Below are 26,995 nucleotides of genomic sequence, written 5' to 3' on the forward strand. Positions count from 1 at the left end.
TGGGTGGCTTAGTCGGTTAAGTGTCCGACTTTTGCTTAGGTCATGATCTCGCGGTTCGTGGGTTCGAGCCCCGCATCGGGCTCTGTGCTGACTGCCAGCTCAGAGCCTGGAGCCTATTTCCAAGTCTGTGTCTCCCTCTCTCTCTGACCCTCGCCTCTTCACACTGTCTCTCTCTCCTAGAAATAAATAAAAATATAAAAAAAAAACTGTTAAAAAACATGAAAAAAATTCCAATGAGAACAAAAAAGAAATAACGTCAGGGCCACATGTATCATGTTAGAGCTGCTGGGATAAGCATGACTTCCAGAAGTTACCTTCCATCGATGTTCAGGTGGCTCCATGACACCCTGGCTGAAGAAGGAACATCAGCAGCTCAAAGGCCTTGGGTCTGAATCTCGACTCTGCCACTTGACTTCGGCCGGCAAATTATCGTCTTAGAATTTCTGTTTTCTCACCTATTAAATAGCATCACTGGGGCGCCTGGGTGGCTCAGTTGGTTAGGTGTCCAATTTTGGCTCAAGTCATGATCTTAATGGTTCATGAGTTCGAGCCCCTGCATCAGGCTCTGTGCTGACAGCTCAGAGCCCACCTCGGATCCTCTGTCTCCCTCTCTCTCTGCCCCTCCCCTAATCTTTCTCTCTCAAAACTAAATAAACATTAAAAAAATAGGATCGTCGAACAGGTCATGGTGGGGTTGAAATGCGCTCACGGAGGCGATCTACCTGGGACAATGCCTGGGAGTTGGCAAGTGGGGTTCAATAATCAGTAGCCACTGCACATCCCACAGTCCTGATCGAACTGCACCCACCTTTCCCCTTAAGGTGAGAGGCAAGTTCACTGTCCCAGGGTGGGGAATCTCTCCTCTGAAATCCGGCCCACAAATTACAAGGCTATTTGGCCTGTGTGACCCAATTAATAGCCGTCTGTCCCGCGGGCCTCTACAGACACCTCACCTTCCGCCCCAGGGGCCCCTTGGCTCAGCGAAGCCTGCCCACCTGTGAGGACAGAGGCCCCCCAACCTCCTCCGGAGAAGAAGGTGTGTCCAGAGGAAGCAGGCCGACTGGTTGCTGAGCCGTGGAAAATAATTAAACCAGGAGAGGGGAAAAAAAAAACAGATCCAGGTCCTTTAGAAACCGGGTTAGAGATGAATGTGCAGGGCGTGGCCCCCGCATAATTAGCCGCTCTGCCAGCCCTGGGAGCAGCCTGCTCTTCCTGGCCTGGCCCGTTGTGTCAGGCTTGGGCCTGCTGCCCCTCCTCTCCCTCCGCTCCTCCTCCTCCCCCTCCTCCTCCTCCCCCTCCCCTGTTCCCTATAGGTGTGTCTCTGGGCTCTGGCTGCCTCTCCCACTCCCCTCCAAGACGCCGGCCCAAGAGGTCACCCACCTGCAGCCCCAGCGAGTCTCAGACGCGCCAGCCCAGTGACCCGCCATGGAAGCCGCAGATGCCTCCAGAAGCAACGGGGCCAGCCCCGAAGCCAGGGATGCCCGCAGCCCGCCGGGCCCCAACGGCGCCCTGGAGAACGGGGCCAAGGCCGAAGGCCAAGATGCCAAGACCACCAATGGGCACGGCGGGGAGGCGGCCGAGGGCAAGAGCCTGGGCAGTGGCCCGAAACCGGGGGAGGGCAAGAGCGCCCTGTTCTCAGGGAACGAGTGGCGGCGGCCCATCATCCAGTTTGTCGAGTCCGTGGACGACAAGGGCTCCAGCTACTTCAGCATGGACTCCGGGGACGGCAAGAGGTCCCCGTACGCGGGGCTCCAGCTGGGGGCCGCCAGGAAGCAGCCCGTCTCCTTCGCCGAGAAGGGGGAGCTGCGCAAGTCCATCTTCTCCGAGTCCCGAAAGCCCACGGTGTCCATCATGGAGCCCGGAGAGGCTCGGCGGAACAGCTACCCCCGCGCCGACGGCGGCGGCCTCCTCCTGCGCTCCAAGTCGGGCTCCGAGGAGGTCCTGTGTGACTCGTGCATCGGCAACAAGCAGAAGGCCGTCAAGTCCTGCCTTGTGTGCCAGGCTTCCTTCTGCGAGCTGCACCTCAAGCCCCACCTGGAGGGCGCCGCCTTCCGCGACCACCAGCTGCTCGAGCCCATCAGGGACTTCGAGGCCCGAAAGTGTCCCCTGCACGGCAAGACCATGGAGCTCTTCTGCCAGACGGACCAGACCTGCATCTGCTACCTCTGCATGTTCCAGGAGCACAAGAATCACAGCACGGTGACGGTGGAGGAGGCCAAGGCCGAGAAGGAGGTAATTTGCTGGGGGCGTCTTCTCCACTGGGGGCTCGCAGGGTTTGGGCCCTGAGTCACCTCCGTCCCTGGCTCTCAGAGGCAGTTCCCCAATCCTCTGAGGCCTCTGGAGACAGGGCATTGCCTGGATGAGCAAATGGAGGGTCAAGAACGACTGGGGGCCTGACCAAGGTCATAGGACAAATTCAAGTCCAATCAGAGAATCAGCACTTAATGGGCTCTGCCTGGCTGGAATGATTCTTCTTCCTCTTCTTCTTCTTCTTCTCCTTCTTTTTTAAATTTGAGGGCAAAATAATTCTTACCACCTGACCGGGGCTGACCCCTGGGGCAGGGGTGATGGGTGAGGAGGAGGGAATTTGGGGACCACTTAGATGTTCTTTTTTCCGGCTTTAGAGATTGCATTTGCAGTCTGGTGGCTTCTCGTTGCTTATCTGATTCCCCAGCCAGTCTCCTGGCATCCCCAGTGGCTTCCTTTGTCCTTCTCTCAGCTGGGCCAGCTCTGCGTGCTTTGTGTGTGTGGTTGTGTGTGCATGTGCCTGTACCTATAGGTGGACATTATTTGGTGAGGGCTGGAGTCTGTGTGTGGGCGGGATGTACGTCTGTTTGTGTATGTGTGTTATGTGCATGTGGGTGTTTAGTGCGTGTGTTTGTGTATGGGAGATGTAAATGTTTGCATGAGTTCGGTCTGTGTGATCATGGCTGGGCTTCCACGGGGAGACGCAGAGGCGTGTGGAGGCTTGTGAATGTGCTGCACATGAGGAAGGTGTCCTGGGCCAAGGCTCAGCTGTGGTCGCTGTCCCTTGCCCCATGGATGCTACGTCCTGCTTTCTTGTAACAACAACACGGTGAGTGGTCATGGACAGCCCGCCCCCACCCCCCGGCGTGAACCTCCTGGCGTTCCATGTGGGGGACTTGACCTCCCTCAACAGTGTCTGTGGCTCTCCAGATGGGGCAGCTCAGCCGTCCTGACCAAGAGCTGGCCAAATACTGTCTTCCTGCACCCCTTGCATCCACACCCCTGGGCAGAGAGAGACCGGGTACAAGTGGGAAAAGACTCAAAGACCCTTTTTAGAGGCCTCATTTAGCCCAGGGAAGTGTTCCCAGTTTCCCCGATGCCCGGACCCCAGCCTGGCCTCAAGCTTCATGCTGGGAGACAGGGCTGGGCAGAGCTGGGGAACCCGTTCTTTGGGAGCTTCCCTGGGAAACCAAAACAGAACAAGGGGCCATCATCTTCTTCATCCACCGCAACCAAAAAACCGCAGAGGGTTCTGGGAGGCCTGACTGAGTTCCGGCTCTGGGTTTCGCCTCTAGTTGGCCGCTGGACTGTGGACAAGTCCCTACCACCCTCTCAGTCCTGGTTTTTCCATACATGAAACCAAGGCTTTGGACTAGACGGGTGGTTTTCAAACTCCCCCCTGGAGTCCTAGGATTCTTGGAAATGGCTTTCACACCTCCCAGATAAGGAGGGGGGCAGACTGGTGCCAAGAAGCCAGGGGCTTCAGGCTCCCACTTCTACTACAAGCAGAATACATTCTTATTTACGTTTTATATGTAGCGTTTGCCCGCAAATTGCATCTGAAACAAGAGTATCACCTAAGAAAAGCCCAAGTGTTTTGGGCAGCTCTGTGGAGGCACCAAGAACTCAGAGTTCACCTTCCAGTGCTTGGGGCCGCCGTAGGACTCAGAGACATAGCCCTTGCCCTTGAGGGCTCATGATGTAGGTCAGGAGGCAGAGCTCAGATGTACAAACACGCCTGGGGAACTTCCGCCCAGTTACACAGAAGCAGCTGTAGATCAATCTCAAATCGTAGAGGGCGGAACACCAGGCCAGCTGGACTATAGCAGCCTCCTCTGTCTCCTCTGTCACCTTGCAGATGGGGACACATGCCCAGGGGGAGCAGGGGACCTGTGCAAGCACGTAGAGGAGGAAGCCCCCTAGTTCTCTGCCAAAATTTGAGAGCAACTGAGAGGCAGGGCATTGAGGGGAGGGGATTCAGGATACGTGTGCTTTACAGGGACTTTCTGGGGAAAATGTCTGATCCACTGGAGTGACTTCCACAGTGGGAAGTTGAGACAGCGTGTGTATGTGTGGGCGCGAGTGTGCCCCAGCAGCAAAGGGGTAGGCAGGGAGCGGTGCGGGCCTGAGCTGGAGCACAGCCGTTTGTCTAGGCCCGGCTCTACTGGAATGTCCGGCGTGCGGGACATCGGCCGGGAACAGGGTTAGTGGGTTGACTGATTGAAATGAGTAAGCGTGTCAATCCTGGCATCCTTTGGAGGCATCACCTGCAGACCCAAACGTTGGCCCACACAGTTTTTTGCCAGGAGCCCTGTCCAGAACCTGTTCTGCAGGCCACCTGGTGAAGGCCCCAGTGAGGTCACCTTAGACCTTGAATGGTGGCATGAGGCTGCGGGTGACACCCGGAACTGTGGGTGCTTGTCTCCCGGGTTTCAACTCTCCCTGTAGCCTCTGAGCGGAGGCAGTGCTGGGGGAAAGGCCACTTGCTGTGGAAGCATGACAGTCCTTCCTCCGGTGGATCCAAGATCGAACGTTCCAGTCCCGCTCCGCAGATGTCCTCTCCCGTCTGCCCTCCTGCCTCTGGACATCTCCCAGGCTGGATTAGGCTGACGAGATTATACCTCTCCCTCCTTCTCTGTGGCTCACGGCCCACCTCTTGTCTATCTCAAGTCCTTCCTGCTGTGTAGGCTCAGGATAGAAGACTCCTCCCGGCCCGTGGCTGTCTGCTCTGGGGTGGCCTGTCCGGCCTCTGCACCACCCGCTGCGGGGCCCTGGCATGGGTCTGGCCTGGACTCTGTGCAGGCAGCCTGGAGAGGCATGGACTGGGGAGTGCTCGTCTGTGGGTGCTCAGGGGAAGCAGTTTATCCTGTAAAGTATTTGGAGACAGGAGGCCAGGCAAGAGAGGGACAGGCAGGCGGCGGGAGACACATCAATGTTTATGGACCCACCTAGGCACCAGTGTTTACATGTCACCCCTGACAACCCCGCAGGGTGTGTGCTTCCGCACCTACTCTGTAGATGAAGACAGAGGCTTAAAGATGCCAAGAGACTTACCTGGAGTCACAGTGCAGAGGGGCGGAGCCGGGGTTCCGCCTGTTCCGGTGGCTGCTTCCTCTCTACCACTTTTTTAAACATAAAGTTTATTTATTTACTCTGAGAGAGAGAGAATGAGTGCACAAGAGGGGGAGGGACAGAGAGAGAGGGAGACAGAGAGAGAATCCCAAGCAGGGTCCAGGCTGCCATCACAGAGCCCAACCCGGGGCTCGAACCCACAAACTGTCATGACCTGAACCGAAACCAAGAGTCAAGTGCTTAACCAGACGGAGCCACCCAGGGGCCCCTCTAGAATTGTAAACGTTGTTTTCATGTGATGGCAGGCTCGGGGGGGGGGGGGCACTAAGTCCGGGGACCCCCAACAGCCGTCCTTAAAGTGAAATCACCTGGTGAATCACGACACCGCTTCCTGGGCCTTCCGCTGGGAGGTTCCAACTCAGGGGTTTGAGGCCTGGGATCCGTAATTTTAAGTCTCCCTTGGCGCTTCTAATTTGTAACCAGGTTGGGAATCAGGGATCAAGTCCAACCATCACCAGGAGGAAACTGAGGCCTGGACAGGTGGGGTGACTTTCTCAAGGGCCCACGGCTGGTCCGGAAACAGCCGGGATGGTACTTTGTCTGCCTCATGTTGCCCCTTCCCTGTCCTGACGCCTGAGGAAGCAGAAGGGACGCTAAGCCCAAGTCAGAGAGCCTAATACTGGGCTGTTTGACATCTGGATGGAAATGGGGAAATCCACCCAGCATTTCAGATTCTTATCCAGATAATTACCATTTGTCTGAGAGTACAAATTTGGCAATTAACTGGCTCATTTGGCGAATATCAGAGCCAACGGCCCATGCGGCTAAATCAAGCCAGAGGAGGATGGCAGCCTCCTCGCCCCTTCCCTGGGGCAGCGGGGGGTGGGGGGGCCCGATGCAGGTGCACACGTCCGGATGGGTGCTCAGGTGTGTCTGAGGGCCCCATCAGATGGTGGCACCAGCTGTGGTGCCATCACTCTCTCTCCGGGAGACCTCTGCTCCCCCAAAGCCAGGGGGATTTGCAGGCAGGGTGGCCTGCCCAGTGCCCATCCTGGGCAACAGAGCGAGAAGCAACCAGACGAGTGTGGGAGAAGGGAACAAAGGAGGCATTTAGGGACAGGCCTGGGCAGGGTGGAGGGAATGTACCGGGAGTAGGAGGAAGGGACGAGGAAATTGTAGACAGGGATAGAGGGGTGGGGAGCCGAGGTCCCAGCAGCAGGACTGAAGGACAAGGACAATGTCCCGGGAGATTCGGAGAAGAGCCTGGAGGTGGCGCAGCCACATAATGCGATCTGAGCCCTGTCGCTGCGTCTTGGCTTTAGCCACTTTCTGGGCGTGAGAACTCAGGCAAGGCACGGCATCTTTTTAGGCCTCAGTTTCTGAATCTGTAAAATGGGGTAACACCACTTGCAGGTTAAAGGAGAAAATGCCTGGAGTGTAGTCGGTGTTCAATAATACAATTGAGTGTCCTTCCTTCTCCTAGGATTGTGGGGGAACCCAGGATCGCGAGCCTTCCTACGTGATATTATTTCCGATATCCCACCTTTTCCAGCTTTGCGCAGCCCTGCTAGCAGGGAAAAAACTGCCAAGAGCCACACAGTTGCTGGATCATTCCCCAGGGGTCTCACTCCAAACCCTCCTCTCCTAAGAGCGTAGCCCTCATCCCAGAGGCGAGAAAGGACATTCCAGCAGCACAGAGCTCCCAGGCCAAGGTCCCTTCCCCGATCCCGCTTCGTCCTGCAAGTCTGGTCTTGCCAGGCCCCCTCCCAGCCTGTGTCTGACTTCCCCAGTGCCGCGAAGAAAGAAGGAGACTAGTCTCTCCTCCGCCCTGAGTCTCCCGCCCACTGCTGCAGACAGTGTGTCTCCACCTCGGCCCCTGCCCTGGCCTGCTTGCAGATCAGCCGCCTCCCCCTCCTCCCCTCTGGCTCTCCTCCCCACACCTCAGCCAGCCCTGCTGCCCTCTTCCCTCCTTCTCTTAGGCAGGATAGGCTTCCAGGGTCTGCACCCCAGCTGGGCTCGCCATCGTTCTAACCCCCTTTCTTTGTACTCCATGGTTCTTCCTCCCTCTCGGCCGATGAATCCATGCTTGTCTGGCGAGACTTCTCACCTGCGGGCCCCAGCCCGGCTTCGTGCCCCCCACAGCTGATAGCAGGTGCTGCTCGCTGCACATGACTCCTCTGGCCGTCACCTTCTCTGCTCATACCTTTTCCCACTGGCAAGGCTGGCCTCCCTCATCCCCATTCTGCTTTCCCCAGGGTCCCCCGGGCTTCTGTTCCCCACGATACAGGCCTCTGTGTGTGCACACTTCACTGTGTATCCGATAGCACACACACTATGTGCGGACCCAGGACAGCCGCACCTGCAGGCCTCACCTCTGGACACCACCTCGGCCCCTCTTGATCATGCTGCCCATGCCCGCCCCCCCGCCTCCCCCCGCCCCACCTGTGCCCTGCTGGCCTGCTCGCCACACTGCACTCACTGCCAAGCCTGGCCTGAGTGAGAGCATCCCTCACGGCGCCTGGTCCACGGAAGGTGCCCCACGCAACGTGATGCTGGGCCACAGGCAGGGGCTCTCTCTGTGTCGGGCGCTTTCTGAGAGCTTCACTTCCCTGCTCCCAGCTCTTTCCAGGACCTTCCTCTAACTGTGTCCACGGACGACAGAGCCACCAAGGCACTGGGCACTTAAGTCACCTGCCTGGATTCAAATGTTTAGACTCCCAGTCCCGTGCTGTGGGTGGGCTACCTGCTGGACCCCCCAGGCTCGTTGGTGGGGGGCGGGGCAGCCACTGACCCCGGGGGTGGGAGTGAATACATTTTTGTTTTCTGCTTTCCTGTCCATCAGGCCTTGTTCTGGGGGTGCTGAGGCAGGGGAGAGAAGCACGGGGCCAATTCCTCACCTCCAGCAGGAATTGGAGCAGGAGGCGTCGGCCGCAGCGCAAGTGACTTCCAGCTGTCCCCTTGACCTGGGGCAAGGTGCCTGGCACAGAGCATTGTCCAGCCTCTTGTCTCTTCCTATGGCTTAGATCCTTCCAGGCCACTGGATCTGCCACCCTCTGTGCCCTGAGCCCTCGGTCCCTGCATCCTCAGGGAGCGTGAAGGGCGGGCCTCCACGTCCGCCCTGGGGTCTTACTCCTCTGCTCTCCCACTGCTGTGTCTCTCAGCACCTGGCTCCTCCCCAGCCTTTTTCCAGAGACCGGGCCCAGTCCCGTCCTCAACTCCCTTCATTCCTTTCCCCCGACCACAATTTTCCATCTCTGGTGATGGCATTTTCCACACGGCTGGCTTTGCAGCCCATTGCTGGTCGGGCGGGTGCTTACCGAGAGCTCAGTGTCCTTGTGCAGAGAGCCTGGGAGGGCGGGCAGAGAGCGGGTGCGGGGTGGGATCAGGGGCTTTAGGTCCGGGAGCGCCGCACCTCCTGCCCGGGGCTTTCCCCACCTGCTCCACCAGCTCCCTGGCGCTCAGGGTGCCCTTTCCAAGAAAGCCAGGGAAGCCGTCTCCACTACCAAGCCACTCCCCTGGGCATGTACGGAGGGACCCCGGTCAGCACCCTGCCAGCCCGGTGGAGCGCTCCGCAAGTGTGACATGTGGCCAAGTCTATGCCCAGCTCAGGACTCTGTGCCCACGGAGCTCGCGTTCCCTGTGGTCTGTGGCCTCCTCATCTTGACTTTTGTTGTGGGTTCCTCAGAGACCCAGCTGGAGAAAGGCGCCGAACTCTGTGTTCAAAACCCAGGGTAGAGGGGTGACCACGAGCACCCGAGGCGTTCTCCGATGCCTCAGTTCTGCTGCCTGTTGGGGGTGGAGATCACCCACCAGTCTTCTGACCCGGAAGTGCTTTGAGAGCACTGGCAGGGGCCCCCGCAGAACAGAGAGGTGCCTCTTGGCTTGGCCGAATCGGCTTGGCCTTGGCTTCATGCCTCCCCTTTTGTCTCTGTGGTAGCTGCTTTCCAGAGAAGGAATCTCCCCAAACGGGAGGTAAGTATTGTCCATACTTCCCATATCCATTAGGGCTCGCCTTCCGAGGCACCTCTCCTTGGCCCCCTCCCAACACACCCCAGGCCCCAGCAGCCTGTGTCCTCTCCTGAGCGGGGGGCCCTGTTTGTCTTCTCTCGTCCCTCCGTCACTGCCTCACTCACTGGTCTCCCCTTCCTCACCAGGGACCCCAAATAGAGGTCCCTATCCTGCCCAGCCCGCAGACCGCATTCTTTCCCGTAAACAGGTTTATAGCTGTGCCTGTCCAGACGGAGTCCCTGCTGGTTGCAGCCTGGGCTCCCGCTTGCAACACAGGCCCCACGTCATGGCATAGAAACGTTGCACACTGTTACTGCCATGGGACACTCCCTGGACTGGGCTGGGCTTGGCTGGGTCCCCTTTCTCCCCCAAGCTTGAAGGAGACAGGAGGAGGCCTTCCCTCTCCCTGGTGGCCACGGGTCCATCTAAAGGGGTGGAACCCCATAAACCAACCTCCTTCCTGCTCACCTTGGGTGGAGGGACCTTGCAGAGGTTTAGTCCTTATAAAGACACGGCTGGGATATCCAGCCCCCTGAGGCCCAAGTTTACAGCAAAGTAGGGTTTGAGTCGTTGCTGGATCCCTGGTGATGGGCACGGCGCCTGGCATCTCTGAGGTCCCAATGAATGTTTGCAGAATGAAGGCTGAAGGGCTGGGTCGCAAACCCTGCCCACGCCGGCCCCCTGGGTGGGCCTGCTCCCGGATTCCCTGGTGCTCTTCCCCTCCTCCCCTCCCCACCTGACTTCTCTAACCTTGGCTCCTCCCCCACAGACAGAGCTGTCACTGCAGAAAGAACAGCTGCAGCTCAAGATCATCGAGATTGAGGACGAAGCTGAGAAGTGGCAGAAGGAAAAGGATCGCATCAAGGTGAGCCGCCTCCGTGCCTCAGCCTTGCTGTGTGCTCACCTCGCCTGTCCCGCCTACGAGAAGCCACGCATTACTCCTGTGCCAGGCTCGGCCCCCATCCGTACCGCACACTTACTTCTTCTGGCTTCCCCCACCCCTCTGGCATCCCCACCAGGTCCCCTTCTCAGTCTGGGCCAGGCATTCAGGTGGGATCTTGTCCCTCACCTCGTGCTCATTTGACATCATCCTAGCAAATAAAGACCCTACATCGACCTGTCGTCCAGGAGCCTCCATTGTCTGGTCTGCCCACCAGACCACCCAGCCACCAAATGCATGATATTGTCCTTTTACTTGTGCCAGCAGGGCTAGATGTATGTCTGCCATGGTTTGAGTAATTACCAACCACAGTCTGAAATCACTGACTCTTGACCCTGGCTACATAAACAGCCAGCCATCACTTCAATTTCTGAATGATGTTTGCTTCTAGCTGAGGTTTCATTGAGCACAACCTGACTCATGGGGGAACTTCTGGGTCCACGGAATCGCCCAAGGTTGGAATGGTGGCTCAAGTCAACCCACCCAGGGAGGAGTCACAGATAGATAACGAAGAGTGGGCTGTAAAAACCCTGGCCATCTCTGTCAATAGATGGCATCCTTTAACAATGCTTTTGAATGAGATTCTTAACCAAACAGGCTGGCTGGGTTGGGGCAGTAAAAATGCCTCGCCTGGCTCTGACTCTGGGTTGGGAACCTAAAGATACACCCCATGAGGGAGTTTTGTTGTTGTTGTTGTTGTTGTTTAATTATGGAAAGCCTTTTCCTCTCTCCCCTCACTCTGGACCTAGAGCTTCACCACCAATGAGAAGGCTATCCTGGAGCAAAACTTCCGGGACCTGGTGCGAGACCTGGAGAAACAAAAGGAGGAAGTGAGGGCTGCTCTGGAGCAGCGGGAGCAGGATGCTGTGGACCAAGTGAAGGTGATCGTGGATGCCCTTGATGAGAGGGCCAAGGTGCTGCATGAGGACAAGCAGACCAGGGAGCAGATGCAAAGCATTAGCGACTCAGTGCTGTTTCTGCAGGTAACAAGCAACTCCTCCACCATTCAATCCCTCAATACTTCCATCCACTTTCCCAGACCTTTATCTAGCATCCATCGGTCCATCATTCGTTGATCTACCACCCACCCATCCACCCATTCATCCATCCTCCACCCATCCATCCATCCATCCACCCATCCATCCACCCATCCATCTATCCATCCATCCATCCACCCATCCATCCATCCTTCCATCCATCCATCCATCCATCCATCCATCCATCCATCCATCCTCCATTCCATATCCCCATTTACTTTTTCTATCCAAGCGATTTCTTTACCTACTCTAAAGATGGCACACACACATCACCTTGTATCAGCTTCAGTTGATATGTACTAACAGTGCTCTGGGCTCAGTAGGAAAGAGTTCTGGGATTGATTAGTGACACCTTCTTTGGTTATGGGGGAGTGGCATGTAAGTGCTGCCTATGTGTTACCCTTGATCTTATCTGTGTGTCTATTCATCTACCCATCCTTCCAACTGTTAGAGTGTTCTGGGTATTACTGCATGCCGGGGACACTGCATGCTAGGTGCTGTGGAGAATAGAGAAGTTTTTGCCCCCCAGGAGCTGCAATCCAGCTGGGAAGATAAGACATGAACAATTAGGGAGCAATATAGAAGAGTGTATAATTAAATGATAAAGCATGTGGTTCAAGGAGATAAGTCTTGTGGAAGCTCTGGGAAGGGTGAGCAGGCAGGAGTAACCTGAAACAGCTTTGTGGAGGAGATGGAATTTGAGCTGGGTCTTGAAGGCCCAGAAAAAGTTTGAGAAAGAGGAGGGACGCTCCAGTGAGGAAGAAGGGACGTGAGAAGCACAAAGTGCAGAGGCAGGCTTGAGTGTGGCATGCAAAGATGGAGGTAGTGCCATGGCTGACCCAGAACATTCTAGAAATTCCTTACATTTCCTAGTGCCTTCACTCCTAAAGATGCCACAGCTGTGTCACTCTCATAAACCCCTGTGAGATAGGATGATGTGTCCAGTTGTAGAAGTGGGAACTGTGGGGTCACACACCTGACTACTAGCTCCATCAGGGATGTTAGCCTCCAGTGAAGTTTAGCCAAACCCTTTCATTTCACAGAAGGAGAAACTTATGAGGACAAGTGTGGCTGGTTAGTAGCAGAGCAGTGTCTTGAATCCAGCACATCTGGCTCCTGTTGCCCCCTGCAGAGAAGGGTCCCCCTTAGCCCCCAAAGACCTAGAAAGCTAATGGCTTCTTTCTTCTTTGGTAGGAATTTGGTGCATTGATGAGCAATTACTCCCTCCCCCCACCCCTGCCCACCTACCATGTTCTGCTGGAGGGGGAGGGCCTAGGACAGTCGCTTGGCAACTTCAAGGATGACCTGCTCAATGTGTGCATGCGCCATGTTGAGAAGATGTGCAAGGCGGACCTGAGCCGCAACTTCATTGAGAGAAATCACATGGAGAATGGTAGGTCCCTCTGTGGGCAGGTCCCATGGCCACGGGCACTTTCCTCCCAGGCCAATCTCTCCTGCCTGGTCTGGCACCTAGCCAGCCGGCCCCTCGTTGTCCAAACAACCCATCCTACCCAAGGTGTTAGGACTAGGATTCAGGGATTGCAGGCCTCTATTGAACTTGCTGCCAAGGTTACGCAGTGATTACAAGGGCCCTCAAGGGCAACGAGCATCTGGGCACTGGCTGCACAAATGCCTCCTCTCTGTGGGTCATCCATCAAACTCAGGGATTAATTTCATTCAGATCTACATCTGATTACGGAGCTCAATCCAACAGCTGTGTGGGAAAGTGGATGCTGCCACTTGTAAGGGCCAGACGCTAACCTGGTGGCTTTGCAGGCTCCAGTAGACGTGATCTAGAACCGCATCATGCTTGGAGAGAGAGCTTGCCTGTCACCATGGCTGCGCTGAATGGTGTTGAGCCCAGATGCTGGACCTGGCCTGATGGGCTGGGCTGGGGACAATGGGACACATGTGTCTCAGTGATTCACTAGCTCCCCTGAAGTCAGCTTCTCTTCTGACTCATGCTGTGTACCGCTCCCCCCCCTACTCCGCCCAGAGGCCAATTGAATCATCTCATAGAAAACTTCCCCACCTGAGAAACTAGTCCATTAAGTCTTTTCTCACCAGCCCAGCCCAGTCCCTTCAGGACCTGAAGCCAGAATACTTTCTCCCAAGGCCCCACCCGGTGGCCCAGGCCCAACACGGACACTTCTGGCTCCAAACACCCCAAAGGAAGTGGCCCCTGTCTTTTGTCTCTGGATGGAGCATGGGATTCTTTGGGGATGAGAAGGGGATAATAGTGTGCAAATGTGCTGACGTTTAGGGGGGCATCTATATATCTTGGTGATGGTGATATCACACGGCGTCCCTGTGAAAGATGAGGAACATTCAGTCACACCTGAGGATCCACGAGCCATTGCAGCAAGACAATAGTTTGGCTTCAAGAGGCATTTGGATCCTGCCGTCCTCCTTCTAATGACAATGGCAATGACACCTAATGGTGACAGAGTGCTCCCTGTGTGCTGGCTTCATGGGGGCTCTTTGCTGACAGCAGCTTATTTTCCACGCCGGATGTCCTGCATTTCACAGATGAGAAGACTGAGGCTCAGAAAAGGAGTTTTCATGCGAAGCACGCGCTCTCTCACTGAGCTACGCACCCCCCCCCCCACCACCACCACCCAGGAGCTTTTCAAAGGGCACACAGCTAAGCAGGGCCCGTCGTCAGGATTCTCACCCAGCTACTACTCAGTTTTCCATGTCTTCCCATCCGAGAAGCTGCTGCTGCTGGCGGCGGTGCAGAGGGGTTGGGGCGTGTGAAGCTCATGGTCCCTGGGGTACAAAGTCGAGGGCAGAGCCCCTCAGCTGAGGTCTGGCCAGGCCGATGAGGATGGCCCTGACCGGGCCAGGGCGGCCTGGGAGCCGTACCGCCCACCCACTGAGCCATTTCTAGGTCATGGCTGTGCTGGCCATGGCCTCTGTGCAGGTGTGGCCCTGTGCCCGGGGCAAAGTGTGCAGGGAGGCAGGGTGGGCGCTGCTGATGTCAGGGCCCCGGGCCTCCACGTTGGGTTTTGGTCGCTGCTGTGTTGTTGGGAGTGTGCCTGGCTGGGGCGGGGTGGGTGGCCAGTGAGTCAGACCTCCTCTCCTCCCAGATGCCAGCCTGCCCATCAGACCAGGGACTTACCTTCAGAGGCCTGGGGGCTAAGAAGCACCGGACTACCTTCATCCTGGGCTTGCCGTGGTGGGGGAGGTGGGGGCTGGGCCGACACCGGGGAGTGCCTACGGTGCGTCGGGCCCCTGCTAGGCACAGGCGGTGGAGATGTTGGATGAGAGTCTGAGCCTCATCTCATTCCTTCTCTTGTCCAGAGGAGAGGGAGAGGGAAGGGCAGAGGGAAAGTAGAAGACGGGGGCGTACCAAGAGGAAGGAGTGGGGTGGGAAGGGCAAGCTTGGCTCTGCAGATCTGTTTGGGTTTGGGAGTTTCCTGGTGGGTGGGAGGGTGGGATGGGAAGAGTCAGTGCCCCCATCAGCTCACTCCCCTCTGCCTGCTTCTGCCTAACCGGCTGGATCCCTGGCCATCGAGGCCAATGCAAAGGCTCCATTCCGTCCCCTTGGGCCACCAACAGTGGCTGGGACAAAGTGAGGGATGAGGGCTCACACTAGCCACGTGGCTTCATTTACCTCCTGAGCCTCAGTTTCCTTACTTGCCACCTGGGGATGTACACAACAAATAAGAAATGGGTGTCAGTAGCACCTTGTAAACTGTAAGGCGCTGGGCATATGCTCTTACTCCCAAGGCTCAGTCCAAGGAAGCAGAGAGCTCGCTGTAGACTCGCATCTCCTAGGAGCTCAGGAGCAGAGGGCAGTGAGTTGCCTTCCCTGAGGTTGGAGAAGCTTGACTCTCCCTGGGACAGAGGGGCTATGGGCTGACTCAGCATCCCCCAGGGATGCTTCTCCTCTCTACCTGCCCCTCTGATGGCTGACCTCTGTCCTTCCCAGGGGGTGACCACCGCTACATGAACAACTACGCTAACAGCTACACGAGCGAGTGGAGTGCACCTGATACCATGAAGAGATACTCCATGTACCTCACGCCCAAGGGTAAGGGAGAGCACCCCGCTGTTGAGGGCCCTGGGCCTGGAGACTCGGCCGGGTTCCGCTGTGGCCGAGTGAACGTCCCTCGGTTTCCCTCAGGAAGTCCTGGAACATACCTGCTCATCCCTGTAGAACCACGGACAATGCCTTCCTTCACCCTCACAAGTATCTGGGTTAGAGATAAACCGCCGGCACCCTGCCCCTCATGGCTTCCCTCCCCTCCGGTGCCTGCCTCCAGTCCAAACCCTTCCTTCCCTTTCCTTCCGGAGGGTCTCCTGGCTGCTCTTTTCACCATGTGCCAGGCCCGAGCTGTGTTTTCCTTTGGCCGAAGTATTCGGAGTCCCGTGGGAGGCTGGTTCCTCAGAGCCATGCTGCTCCTAAAGGGCAGGGAGACCAATGGCTGACCGATGGCTGGTTCTACGTTGCCTCACCTCCCCCTCCCTGCGTACCGCTGGCCCTCCCTCTCTGAGCCCCAGATGTGGGGGGTAGAGGCCAGAGCTCACCTGTCCTTGCCCTGTGGTAGCTTGTCACATTCTTTTGCACTAGCAACAAACTACAACAATACCCGTTACATAAGGGTGGGTGTGCCAAGCATGTGGGCCCTCAGACAGGAGGTGTGTGAGTTGGGGGGGGGCGGCGTGCGGGTGTCGGGAGAAGACTGAGGGTGTGGGGAAAGGTGAGAAAGGAGACAGGAGATGTGGGGAAGGTGCAGGGGGTTGGCGAGGGGGGAGCCTCGAGGCCAGAGCGCTGATTCACGCACCTCAGACACACACACACCGCGGGAAGGGCAGGGCGTGGGGGATTTAGAGACATGAGCTCAGCGGGAGAAGCCTCTGTGCTCCACCCAATCTGAAAACAACACCTGGGCTCTGGCAGAGGCCTGGCGAGGCAGCTGGGCACCCCAAACGCCCCCTGCCCCACCTTTCTGGTGAGGGCCTGACCAGCCAGCCCTGCCCCTCCCCTTCCCAGGGCTCCGTCCCCTGGGCCCGGGTCTGCTGCACTAACCAGCCTCCCCAGCGTCCCTGGCCCTGCCTGGTCCTTCTGAGGCCCCTGGCTGGTCCCTGATGGGCTCCCCTGCTCCGTAGAAGACCGGGGAGACTGTGGGCTCCACTGCAAGTCTGGTTGTGGGGAGGGGAGCAGAGCAGAACAGGGGTGGAGGGAGGAGCACAGAGCTGCCCTAGAGCCAGGACCTGCTGACCTTGGCTGGGTCATTGCCCCCCTCTGAGAGGAGACAGATTAGGTTCAGGATGCCAGGAAACCTGTCAGCTTGTCACTGAGTCAGGCTGTGACATTTGTAGGTGGAAGAAACAGGTTCATCCGGTGTCCCTGCCCCTGCGCAGAGGACAGGTGGAAGGAGGAAATTTGCCCTCCGGGAGTTCCCAGGCTCAGGGTAGAAGCAAGCGGAGGGCCAGGGAGCGTCAGCAAGGGGGTCAGAAAGCAAAGCCAGCCAAGGGCCACTGGCACGAGTCTGGGGGCCCCAGGGGCGGTGGGCTCGGGCAGGGAGACTTCCAGGGCCCTGAGACAGGGACAGTGTGCTCAGTAAGGGGGCGTGGCTGCGATGGACGGCGGGCACCTGGGTGAGGGGAGCCACAGGTGCAGAGGATTGGAGAAAGACCAGCAGGTCCTGGGTAGGTGGGAGGGAGGGGCCGAAAGAAGGACCCCAACACACATGGGGAGCGTGTTTTCTTCATCTGTGAGGTGGGGGGGGGTGGATCCTACTCTGGCGTCCTCTCAAGACTGTTATGAGAACCTGAATCTGGAGGCTCCTGTGCAGCATAAGGTCTTGTCCCCGGACAAGGCAGCACCTGGGAGGTGTGTGTGAGCACCGCTCATCATCTCTGGAGAGCTGTCACTTGGCCAGGCGCCTGATGCCTGTGCGCTGCCCCCTCCTCGCTGACAGCTGCCATCCTCCTCCTTCCTCACAGGCACCTCATTTCCTGGCCTCTGGGGTCTCATTCACATAGGGCCTGGCTCAGGAGGGAAGCGTTGGCTTTTCCAGCCTCTGGTGACCCTCCAAGCCCCCCGAGTATGGTGACCATACGTCCTAGTCTGTCCAGGTTTACACTTAATGTTCTTGTACACTTAACAGCCCTCCTTCCTTGTCAAGTGTTCTGACTAGAGGGCAAATCAGGTGACTGCCTGTCCCAGACCCAGAGGAGCTTAGGGGTGCAACCCAGGTCCTGAGGCAGGCAGTGGGAGCTGTATGGGGACAAGGAGTCCACCCCTATAACCCCTAAGTCGGAAGCCACGGGCTGGCCTTGAACCAGACCCACCTTTCCACAATGATGGACCCTGCTTGTCTGACTCACAGGTGGGGCCAGGACATCGTACCAGCCAGGGTCCCCTAGCCGCCTCTCCAAAGAAACGAACCAGAAGAACTTCAACAATCTCTATGGCACCAAAGGTGAGAGAATGGCCCAGTGTGAGGATGGGAGGGGCCTGTACGGGGGCCCAGCCTGTGTAGGTGCTGGACTCCCCAACGCGAGGGGAAGGTAGGGGGCTGAGATGGGCTTAGGGGCCCAGAGACAGGTGGGGAGGGGGCCTGCTGAGCTCAAAGTACGTGTGCATGTGCAACACATGTGTGCACGTGTGTGTGTGGGATCAGGCATGCCATCATCAGTTGGGCTGCAGAGAGGCAGCCGGGCACCTGGGCATCGCTGAAAATCCCTGAGTCCAAACAATCTTCTTCTCCCTGACAGGTGAGGCAGGGAAGCTGGGAGCTGGGGTTAGTGTGGAAACTTCCCTTAGCAAGCATGAGGACACAGGACCTGCAGGGGACCCGGGCCCTTTACTGATTTGGGCCCTTCTGCACCAAGAAGTCACGGTGGTTAAGACAGACTAGTGTAACTGTCATCGGAAAGGATGGCATGATACAAATTGGGGCCATCCTGGAAATCCAGGAGGTATTGCTGCCCTTCAAGGTGAGTGACATGCCCTTAAGGCCCAGAGAAGGTGAACTAGGGGTAGAGACGTGGCTACCTCAGGGAGAGCTGCTGAGCACAGAGCACCAAGGGCACCGTTGTGCCAAGGGTTGGGCCATGCACTCCTAGAGCCCAGGTTCTGGGAGGCTCTGAGGTGCGTGCCAGCCATGCCAGCCGTGTGCAGGGAGGGAGGGGAACTGAGGCACGTCCATCAGAGCCCGCACCTCCTACATGGCACCCTGAGGTCTGAAGAGGTGAGGCGGGGGGGCTCTTTAGTGTCATGGTGTCTCAAAGATCTGGAAGGTTGGAGGGTCAGGGGCACCCGTGGACAGGGCACTGGCCGGGCCTCTATGTCAGGGTTGGATTCACATTGTTACTACCACATGCATGGTAGACAGTGTGCTCCGTGAAGGCACATGCTGGGTCCAACCAACTCTCTGCTACAAACCCAGGGGGTGGGGCTCAGCTATAGGAGTTGAAAGGGAGGAGGGGTGGAGCAACAGGTGAATGGAAGGGTGTGGTCCCCTGGCCCCTCGGAGCTCTGGATGGATATGCTCACGGGGGACCGTGCTGGAGAGCCCCCCCCCCCGAGGTCCCTGTGGCAGGGGTCACGGTGGACCAGGCAGGTGGCCCCAGCGTCTCTTGACTGCTAAGCCCCAATGTCAGCCCCAGGCGGCAGCTGTGGGAGAGGACCACCAGGAGGGGGCGCTCTGCCCTGGAGTGAGCCTGACTCGGGAGAGAGCTGCTGAGACAGAGGGCCAGGGCGGCTGCCGTTGTCCATGGGGGGCTCTGAAGCCCCGGACTTGAGTGCCCTCATGTGTTCCCGCCATCCATTCCTTCCACACCCTGCCCACGGCCTCTCTTCCTCTAGACTATAGGGCATACTTCCCAACGGGCACTTGTCCCCTTGTTCAACTTGGCAAACAGAATGCCAGGAGTAGTGTCAGCTTCTGTGTCCCCAAGTTTTAGCATGTGCTTGTATTATTTTTTCCTTCATTCATTCCTCCATCAACCACCCAAGGAAATCTTCTAGGACCAGGCTCAGTGTCAGGTGCTGCGTGTGACACTGCTCCCCATGGAGCCCGGGGGGAGTGGGGGGCATGGACGATTAAACTTACCTTTATAACCCAGGGGGACAAGGGGTGCAGGGTGACGTGGAGCCTGGGCCGGGGCACACACAGATTTGGGGCAGATGACAGGAAAGCCGACATCACAAGATCCAGCATATTTGTTAAGGATGGGGAGCAGGTGGGGTGTCTGCACCCGGTGCTCTGGGGGAGCTCAGGGGCAGCCAGCACGGAGGGGGAGTGTCGAAGAGGAGGCCAGGGAGGTGAAGCCTGGAGGTGGCAGTGCCTGCCAGTGTGGGGGTGGCGGCCCAGGAAAGCGCTGTGCGCTGATTAAGGACTTGGTACCTGAATCTGGGCCTTGAGGGAGGGCAGGGACGGGAGGACACTTTGTGGTTTAGGACAGTCTGATGGCAGGAAGGATTGGCAGGTGGTGTGATGGGGGTTGAGACAGATTCGCAGAAATGGCCCCGCCCCACCCTCCACGCCGCCCCGCACCCCACCGTAGGCTGCACAGGAGAGCCCAGATCTGACGCGTCTTCCTGTGTCCCGCCAGGTAACTACACCTCCAGGGTCTGGGAATACTCCTCCACCATTCAGAGCTCTGACGACCTGCCCGCTGTCCAAGGCAGCTCCTCCTTCTCCCTGAAAGGTGAGCTCTCCCTACCCTGCCCTGCTTTCCCTGTCCCTCGCTGAGCTCTGTGCTGGTCTCGGCTCCCTTCCTCACCAGCGGCCCGCCCTGTAGGGCACAGAGCCTGAGAGCCAGGGAGCGGCTTCCATCCCGGCCTGTGCTGCGAGGGAAGCCGGGCTACACCAGCACTGGTCGCTAACGCTGAGCCGCGTTGTCAGGGACGTGACCATGCTGCCCCCACTTCACCCCCTTCCACCCCAGACATCCCCAGGGTGCTTCCCTCAGGCCTAGCTTTGGAGTCCTCCCACTGCAGAAGGTTTACTTAATGTGGTTCCTCCAGTGGCTGGCTGGCCTCAGTTGACTATAGAGCCCTGTGGCCACGTAGCAGCGGCCAACACACCCCACATCCTTCTTCCGGAAAGCCAGGACTAGACCCCTTCTAAGGCCTTCCGAGTCTGACTCTGCTCCCCAGAAGCCTTTGAGGAAGCCGAGCAGTCAGTGCCTCGGGCCCCCTGAGGTTGGCCAGGGCCCTCCTGTCTCCTGAAAGGCCCCAGGGACAGCTCTGTGGGCTGCGGTGTAAGCGCGTCTGTCTTCTGACACCGGGGCATCTGGCCTGGAAAGCAAGGATAAGCCGATTGGCTGGGGTCAGGGGCAGGGAGGAGAAAGGTGCCGTCCAGGGCAGGCAGACCCCCACGCTGTGGCCTCGGAAGGTGGCTTTACCATTCAGCCGTCCCTTCCAGGCAGGGATCCCAGCCTACAACCAGGGCAGGGATTCTTGGAAGGACCAGCTCCCCTTGCTCACCTTACAAGGGAATATGACTGGAGGGTCCCAGCCTGCAAGACACCCCACAGATGTCCTCTCCCTGAGCCAGGCCTGGAAAACTGGCACTTGTCCTGACCGTGTCTGAGCCTTAGCAGATCCCTCTCTGCTCTCTGGTCAAGGCTCTAGATCAAAGGCCACCAGTCAGGGAAGATGGTCACCCTCCAGTGTGATTTGGAGCTTACATGCTTCCCAGGGGCTCCCCATTGGCCTGCGATACCTCCCCTGGCAAACGCCCTGGGAGAGCCCCTCCTGAAATATACCGAGCCACAGAGGCACAGCCCAAGAATATGTGTGGTCACCTTCACACAGATCAGCTCATCAAATCAGCTGGAAATGGCCTTGGATGGGAGTTCTGGACAGGTGTCTGCTGTGTGCAAGCAGAGCCCACCCCCCGCCGGCGCTCCCCCCACCATAAGATTGGAGCCCACCGGCACCTACTCCCATAGCCCTGGAGGGAGGCATTGACGATCAGGGCTGCCTGGATAAGGCTTCCAGAATAATGGCGCCCTAGGGTGTGGTGTGACTCCCTCTGGCCCCTCCTGGGACCAGCCGCTAATGCCTCTCTCTCTCCCAGCAGGCACTAGGAAAGTCCCCTATCAGTTCACCACCTTGGGACAGGCCACCACAGAGGTTTCCAAACCCCTGGACGGCAGTGGGCTGTTTAAAAATAATCCTGGTACCTGTCTGTTTTCCCTCCCCTTCTCTCTCCCACAGCAGGGCAGATGGGACTTCCTATGGGGCTCTCTGCCACTTCTAGGGCACCCTGGTCCCTCCTCCCCAGAGTCCCCTGGAAGAGGGATGCAGCCCTCCCCCTCCCCCCCGGCACCATCCCTAGCTCACCCTTCGCCTGGACTTCTGCCTGCTGTACAGGCCGGTCTCCTGGACCACACCCCCATCCTCCCCTCTCTCATGGCTGGCATGGGCTTTTCTTTCTGGGATTTGAGAACTGAGATCTGAATCCCCCCTCTCTCCATCTCCCACTCAGGACCCGTGGAACCCTCTCTTTCCAGGGCTGCCCCCACCCCCAGATGCAGGGAGAGACCTGGCTTCCCTGCTCTGTCTCCACCCTCTTGCTGAGTGTAAACCAAGAAGGGGGTCAGCCGGGCTGGCAGCCTGGGAGCACTGCAGGTGGCTTGTCCTCCACCTGCAGAGCCGCCCAGAACAGGGCTCCGGGCCGCCCCGGCCAAAGACACCCTGTTATCTCCTGAGCTACTCTAGCCTGTTCCTCACCCGGCTCCGTGGCCTGTCCCAGCAGGCCGACGTGAGTGTGGCCCACTGTCTGCGGTCCAGAGCTCCTCACAGACCCCGCTGGGCTGAGCGGGAGCCGGGTAGTGGGAGGATCAGGCCCGGAGGGCACCCAGGCTCCGGGGGCTTGCCGTCTCAAGCCTGGCCCGTGGCCACCTGGCAAGTCACTGCCTGTCCCCGGCCCCAGCCTCCTGCCCCCGCAACAGGCGAGAGGCCGAGGGCCCCGGCAGGAAGAACGTGAGGATGGGTTTGGCATCCCGCAAAGCCTGCACTCCCGTCCCGGCTGCCGCTCCCTGGCCGGGCGGCAGCTCAGAGCAGACCGCTGAGCTCACAGAACCGGGGCAGGGGCGGGGGCGCAGCGAGGCTTAAGGAGAAGGCATGTGCCAGTCCCGCACGGTGGTAGAAGGGGAGCCCTGTCCACGCAGCATGGGCAGTTGGAAGGGGCGCCTCCTGGTGGAGACCCTGGCAGGTTGTGCTTGGGGGAAGGGGCAGGGTCTGTGGTGCGAACCTTCTGGGTGGGGGCGGGGGGAAGTCCTTGGAGAGTAGTGTGAGCCTGGCGTGGATCTGGGAGCAGCACGCCCATGCGGCCTGGCCCAGCCCCCCTGGGCTGTTCCTCCTCCCTCTGCCTGGGTGCTTCCTCCCTTTGGCCAGCCTCCCCAGGATTTTCCACGGTGCGCCCCTCCCCCTGGCTGCTGCGTACCTCTTGAGGGGTAGCCCCACTTGGTCATGGGCTGGATGGGGCTTGCTGGTCACTTTGGAGATGGCATCTGGCTGCTGTGGTCCCGGAGGCCCTGACTGCCAGCACCTCTGCCTCTGACCAGCGCTCCCTGTTTCTGCAGGCTATCCTTCCCTCGTCAGGAGCCAGAGCCCCAAGACCCAGCCCCAGACTTGGAAATCCGGCAAGCAGACTTTGCTGGTGAGTAACGGATTGCCAGGAGGGCTGCCCGGGCCCAGGCGAGTCCAGAATGGGCACTGAATGGGGCTCCCCAGGGGCAACCGCCTAGGGGAGGTGGTAGGCGGCCGGGAACATCTCTGGGATGGAGGGAGGAGGCAGCAGTGGCCTGAATACGGGCACTCAGCAAAGGGTAGTAGAGACCTAGAGCTAATAGGCGGCAGGTCTGGGTAAGCACACACTTTCTGGGCCTCAGTTTTCTAATCTGTAAAGTGGGCAGCCCTGTTTTTTGCTTTCATTTGGCAAATGGTTGCTGGGTGCCTGTGTTTGCTGAATGATGCCTTTGTCCCCATCCACTCTGGGGGCCTGAGATTCTCCGTCCAGGGGACGGGCGTCCTTGTGATGGGTCCCACTTTCCTGGGGCCATTCCCCAGCTCTGACGGCACAGAGGCCATTGGGGTTATTGCGGTGGTGAGGCAGAGGCTGTAGTGTTAAGAAGAGATATGTTTTGGGCTCAACGGCTGCGACCCTGAACCAGGAACTAAAGAGCCGCACAAGAGGGGAGCATGACCTTGGGGGACAGCCAGCTCACTGGACCCCAGATTCCCTCTCGGAGACTCTGTTTCTTCAGTTTGATAATGTAGCACTGAGACGAGGTGACCCCTAATGACCTTTAGACCTGATCTCTACCCAGGACCTGGTTGAGCAGGCGCTTGCTTGACGGGCTGTGCCTGGGGAATGGGTGGCATCGGGGGCTCTGCTGGGGACAGGGGCTCGCGTCCCTAGCCCCCTGCCGTCTTTGCATTTGAAGGTCAGAGCATGGGGAAGCGATTTGCTCCGGGCCACAGTGACTGGGGCTGGTTTAATTGGAGGGAATCTTTTAATTTGCTGGTGAGGGGAGCTAAGTGATCGCGTGTGTAATTTGGAGCTGGGCCCAGGGGGTTGCAGCAGCAGGGCACAAAGAGCAGGGGTGGGGAGGGAAAAAGAGTTCTTGCTCCTGGACTTGGCCCTGCCCCTCCCTACTTCGCCTCCCAGAGCCTCGGTCCCCGCAGAGAAGGGTCAGTGACACCGCTTGGCAGGGCAGGGTCCTGATGTCCCCAGCTCCCACCCAGCGCTCAGAGGATGGAAGGCAGGTGCTCGTATGTGAAGAAGGCTGACCTGGGGGTCAGGAGGCCTGGCGTCTGGCCCTCACCCTCTTACCAACTTGCTGTGTGACCTCGTGTGAGCCATTCTTCCCCTGGGCCACAGTTTCCACACCTGTAACGAGAGTCAGATGACCTGGATGATGTCACAGTCCTCCCAGCTCTGATGTGCCGTGACCCTGAACCAGGGAGGGGGGGAGTGGGGTGGGCTGGGAAGATGGGGACAGCATCTTGCCCAGAGGCCATGACGCTCTGTCCCTGCCCATCCACCACTCTGGGCTCCTAACAGGACACTGACCTGTTGGTCCCTTTTCCTGACCCAATCTTCCAGGGAGAAAGATCTCAGCCATTTCTAGATCTATTCACATTGCCCTACTGACTACCTCGGGGTCCAGGCCCTATTCTGCCACTGAGTACCTATGTGACTTTGGCTATGTCTTTCTTCTTCCTGGGCTTCTGTCTCTTGCATTGCTTATTTAAAAAAAATTTTTTTTTTCTTATTTTTAAAGATTTTGGTTTTCAAAAGTAATCTCTGCACCCAACATGGGGCTTGAACTCACAACCCTGGGATCACGAGTCACATGCTCCACCCACAGAGCCAGCCAGACACCCCTCTTGCATTGCTTAATAAGTGGTTTCACCAAGGTCCGAGCTAAGGACTTGGCCCCCACATTCCACAGGCCCCCCAGTTCTGCTCTGGACCAGCCGTAGGCAAGGAGCTACTAGCAGATACATGTTTCCAGGCAGGCAAGGTCAAGGGCAGGGACTGGAAACATCCTCAGTGTCTCCTGTACTGACATCAGTGGAGTGTGAGGTGGATTTGGTCTCTGACCCAGCTCAGGAACAGAGCCACATCTAGAACCCCACAGAAGGGCCGAGGGTGCTCACATAGGCAAGTAGCAGTGAACCCTGGCCTCTTCGGTGCTGGAGGGAGGTTTCTCCAGGCCCTGGTGAGCTGATTGGTAGCAGAGCCGGGGAGGAAAGTTGTTGCTGGCTCTGTGCTGAGGATGCTTCCTGAATCCTGATGAGGGGCGAGCATGAGAGAGGGGAAGGGACTGTGGGTTGGGAAGCCCACATCTGTGTCAGGCTGGGTGGTGGTTTGCTGTCCTGTACCTTCTCTGTTAGCGGGAGTCATACATGCAGAGAGAACAGAAGCAAATGCTTGAAGCCCTTGAGACTCAAGAAGTCATTTGGAGATATGGGTGGGGTTGGGGGGGGGGTGCTCTGGAGCTAGAATACTAGGGTTCAAGTCCCAGCTCCCCTACTCACCAGCTGGATGGCTTTGGGAAGGTGCTTAGCCTCTCTGTGCCTTGATTTGTTCATGTATAAAATGGGTATGGTAATAATAACCCACATAATTGGATGGCTGTAAAAACTCAATGAGTCCATCTATAGAAGGCACTGGTAACAGCATAGCACAGGTCCGTAGAGGTGAAAGTGTATACAAATGGGGACGCTGGGGGGGGGCTGGGGGTGTTCCTGGGCCACCGAGAGAAGGTTTCATGAGGGGATGAGTTTCCTGCTCACCAACTGACTGATGGGAATGAGCTCTCATTAGTATATGAGCCCAGAGACTCTGATAATATTGGGGCCTGACCCCGATCACCGGGTAGAGAGGGGTGAGGCCTCAGGCCCCTAGAGTTGTGGGTTCAGATTACTGGATGTTAGGCTAGTGGGTCTGGCTAATAGGCTCAGCTGCCATCTGCCCTCCCTAATGACACTTGTTTCCCCCTCCTCCCACAGTCTCACTACCGGCCATTCTACGTCAACAAAAGCAATGGGATGGGGTCCAACGAGGCCCCATGAGTTCCGGACGGGCAGGAAGGAGATACTGCTACCCCTGCTCTCCCCGGCCGATCCTGCCGCTCTTGCTACTCTCCTCATCTGGGTGGAAGGGAGCCTCCCCCCTCCTCCCCCATCAGCCACGCTCCACCAGGCCCCTCTCCAGCTCTGGGACTTCTGATGGTCACCATCTTTCCTGTGCTCAGAGGCCAGCCATCGCAGGGGTGGGACATGGGTAGGCCTCCCTCCCCTAACCCACTACCCTCCTCTAGGCTGGGTTGCTGGGGCTAGCGTGGGTGCCCACGTGGTAGCAGCCTGCCTCTCCTGCCCATCCCCCCCTGCTGTCTTGAGGCCTATTGGCCATTACTCTCCAAGGCTCCTTCCCGTGTGATAGGGTCAGTAGATGCTTGGTCAAGATAGTTGCCCATCTCCCACCCGCGTGGGCCCACCCTCTTCTTCCCTGCAGTCTGGCCCCATCAGGAGACCAGCCCTAAGTGCCCTGCTCTGGTCGTACCCACCAGTGCCAGGCCCAGCAGAGCCTGCAGCCCCTGATCACCATCCAGGGAGAGCTCTCGGTGTCTGGCGTCATCCCGGCCACTTTGGGTGTCACCATATCTACTCTGAGTCGGAAGTCCCTGGGAATGGGCTCTCCTGGCTGTTAGGATGGTCTCAGCCGAGATACTTCCCTCTTCCACCTGCTGAGATTATCTAGTCCCTCACCATGGGACAGTCCATCCGTGAGAACAGCTGCTGGCCCGGCCACCCCAAGGGAAATGCCATTTACCTATGGAATCTTGGTGGTTCTACAATTCTGTGTCTTCCCCAGCAATGGTGAGGGAGCCGGCGGGGGAAGGTGTGGCTGGGCTGGTAACTTGTCATTTCCAGGTAACTGCCGCTGCTGTTCCCAAGGGTGCCTTCCACACTGCCCTGCACGCATCTTCCTCCTCCCTCTGACTACCCTCCATGTCACATGCTGTCATGGGGCTCGGGGCCTGCAGAGAAGACCAAACCAGGAACGGCAAGGTGGGGGGGGGGCTCCCTCCCCTCGCTGTCCCTCCCGAGGGCCCTGGGGGCTCTGCGGAGGGGGCCAGCTTGCCAGGGGAGGGGAGGGGGGACATTCAGCTTGGGCTTTCCGCTCCTGAATAAACCATTGATCACCCA

At 58.2% G+C, this 26,995-nt stretch overlaps 1 protein-coding gene across 1 annotated transcript; it reads left to right on the plus strand.

The window, feature by feature from the left end:
• The first annotated feature begins 1,237 nt into the window (after positions 1 to 1,237).
• Positions 1,238 to 26,995, plus strand: TRIM29 (tripartite motif containing 29). The gene is made up of 9 exons (XM_039229349.1): positions 1,238 to 2,232; positions 10,097 to 10,192; positions 11,017 to 11,250; positions 12,499 to 12,697; positions 15,239 to 15,340; positions 17,646 to 17,738; positions 19,876 to 19,971; positions 22,858 to 22,934; positions 25,796 to 26,995. The coding sequence occupies exons 1-9, from the start codon at positions 1,426 to 1,428 to the stop codon at positions 25,856 to 25,858; spliced, it is 1,767 nt and encodes a 588-aa protein (XP_039085280.1). The 5' UTR covers positions 1,238 to 1,425; the 3' UTR covers positions 25,859 to 26,995.

The sequence above is a fragment of the Hyaena hyaena genome, unplaced genomic scaffold, assembly GCF_003009895.1.
Source record: "Hyaena hyaena isolate Hyena2069 unplaced genomic scaffold, ASM300989v1 scaffold_37, whole genome shotgun sequence".
Lineage (NCBI taxonomy): Eukaryota > Metazoa > Chordata > Mammalia > Carnivora > Hyaenidae > Hyaena > Hyaena hyaena.